Source organism: Pteropus vampyrus, unplaced genomic scaffold (assembly GCF_000151845.1).
Source record: "Pteropus vampyrus isolate Shadow unplaced genomic scaffold, Pvam_2.0 Scaffold111, whole genome shotgun sequence".
In the NCBI taxonomy this organism is placed as follows: Eukaryota; Metazoa; Chordata; class Mammalia; order Chiroptera; family Pteropodidae; genus Pteropus; species Pteropus vampyrus.
The window spans coordinates 2,126,198-2,128,527 of NW_011888892.1; the positions used below are offsets into that span (position 1 = coordinate 2,126,198).

General features: G+C 52.1%; 1 protein-coding gene across 1 annotated transcript in view; it reads right to left on the reverse strand.

Annotated features, from left to right (window-relative positions):
- The window catches only part of UROS (uroporphyrinogen III synthase), a 19,902-nt gene that overhangs the window by 12,687 nt on the left and 4,885 nt on the right, over positions 1-2,330 (reverse strand). The window contains exons 2-3 of the mRNA XM_023533769.1: positions 1,459-1,547; positions 1,195-1,291 (exon numbers count right to left, since the gene is read on the reverse strand). Coding sequence (XP_023389537.1) covers positions 1,195-1,291; positions 1,459-1,521 — 160 coding nt within the window. The 5' untranslated portion in view covers positions 1,522-1,547. The remainder of the gene's footprint in view (positions 1-1,194; positions 1,292-1,458; positions 1,548-2,330) is intronic.

Sequence of the window (2,330 nt, forward strand, 5' to 3'; positions counted from 1 at the left end):
GTCTGTGTTGAAACTGGAATACTCAAGGGGCGATGTCTACGCTGAAGGCCCGGTTTGCAAAGACAGTGACGGTGATAAAATCGACCGAGCATTTATTCTGCGCCAGGTACTGGGCTGCTCTAGACATGTCCCTTCACTGCCTCTGCCAAAGTGCCCCGTGGGATGGGGGAGCCGCTCTCACCTCCTAGAGGAAACACGGGCTTGCAGCAGCTGAGGAACCAGCCCTAGGAGGGTGGTGGGACCTCCCGACCCGAGCCCGTGCTCCCTACACAAGCAGAGCTGGACGGAGCGAGCGCGCTCTGAGAACCCCTCCTGGAGCACGGGGGCTGGTGGTGGAGAGGTTCCCATGGAGACTACGATGCTTCTGACCACGAGGTCCTAGAAAGGCTCTCAATCGATGGGGTCTCTGGTTCCCTTTTGAAGCTGCTACGGATGAGCATAACCCGCTTTAAAGAGCAGAAGGGCCAATTTGGGCCCCTCACACACTGTGCCCTTGGCACGCACACCTTGTGCAGGGGGACACAACAGATGCCAGCTCGCTGTTTGTCGAACTGAATGAATAATCCGATATTCAGCTCAAACTGAAAGGAGAAAGCAGGCGGCTTTCCACAGGGAGATGGCAGGGGCGGGTGTGCTGCGCGGAGCACGAGGGTGAGCCCAGGGAGCAGGGCCGGGGACCCCGTCCCACGAGGCCAGCCTGGCTCCCGGCCCACCCGTCCAGAAAGGAGCTCCCGGGGAGACGCCTGGAAGTGTCTGGGGACACACGGTGGGGTTGCCTGTGCACCGAATCTCTAACCGGAACCATCGAGAGGCTTCCTGGGATTGTCCCTGGCGATACTGATCACGCCCACGCCAGGCAGCAGAGCTGGTATGGCGGGGAAAAGCCCTGGTCCCGGGTCCTGACACTGCATCTTGTTTGCTGGAGGCCTCAGGAGGTGCCCAACCTGGGACCTCAGTCTCTAACGTGGGGAAACTGAGGTCAGGCGGTGGAAGGGAGGTTTCCCGGAGTTGCTGGTGGAGGCTCAGGCGGAGAACCCAACAGCCGTGAATCCTGGAGCCAGGTGAGGCTGTGCCGCCCTGTTTTAAAGCTTGGTGGTGACATGAGGGGGAGTAAGGAAGTCCTTCTGGCTTGGGTTGGGACGGATTCTCTAGAGACCGAACGTGTCTCACTTAGAAATCACAGCGCTCAGACACCGACAGACCTTACCTTCTCCGAGAAACTGGGAAGAGACAAGAACTCAAATGATAAAACAGGGATCAAAGTGGCTTCGAGTCCATGTAACCCAAATTCCTGCAAGTCAAAGAACACAGTCTGGACCGGCCGGGGTGGTTAGGCGAATAGGGCAGGGGTGAGGGCATCGCATTAGTGATTATTCTGGGACAATTCCTCAGTCTCAGCTCACTGCCCCCCCGCCCCGATTTCGTGGTAAGGCTGTCACGTCCCACCAAGGCGCTTACCCTGACGTAGGGATCCTGGCCACCGTCCTCCTCCTTGGCGTCTTTCAGTAGGAGAACCTTCATCGTCGCCTGGCAGCCCTCACCGGGCGCTGAGACAGGGCAGGGGAACAGGTCTTAATTAGATCTGACTCTTCCTAAGCCAGGGCGGGTAGACGGGCGGGCGTGCGGGGAAAGAGGTAATCAACAGCTGGCAGACGTGGCCCGCCCCTTGCGCGCACTGACTCAGCGTTAACGGGCTTGTTCCTTCTGAAGACCCTGTCACTGATAAGGCCGAGGGACAGCATGCTGGCACTTGATATCACTTGGAAAGGCAGATGAAAGCCATTAGGCAAAGCCAGTGTTTTAGCCAAATCTTTAAGGCTCGTAGAAGAGATTACTGCGAATTCTGGGTTGTATCAATAACAATTAGAGAAAAGGGTATCTTATGTTTTAAGGAAGTAAATAATTACTTCCGTTTCAAGATGTATATATATATTAGTTTGCTCACAAACTCTAGGAAATAACACTGACTCTTCTACTTCTCAAATGATGTTTTATAAATGTTGTCAAGTACCATGAAATAATCTTCCAAAAATTTTCTGACAACCCAGAAAACAACAGTTGAATTCATCAAAAGCCTTACATACTTCATACCCTTTCTTCCTATAATTTCACATCTAAGAATACTCAAGCAATACTCCTAAGTGAGTGCAAAGATTAACATAAAGATGCTCATCCTGGTATTCTTTTTCTACTATTGAGATATAATTGACACATAACATTATGAAAGTTTAAGATGTACAGCATGTTGATTTGATTCATTTATATATTACAATATGATTACCACCGCAGTGTTAACTAACACCTCTATCACGTCTCATAATTATAATTTC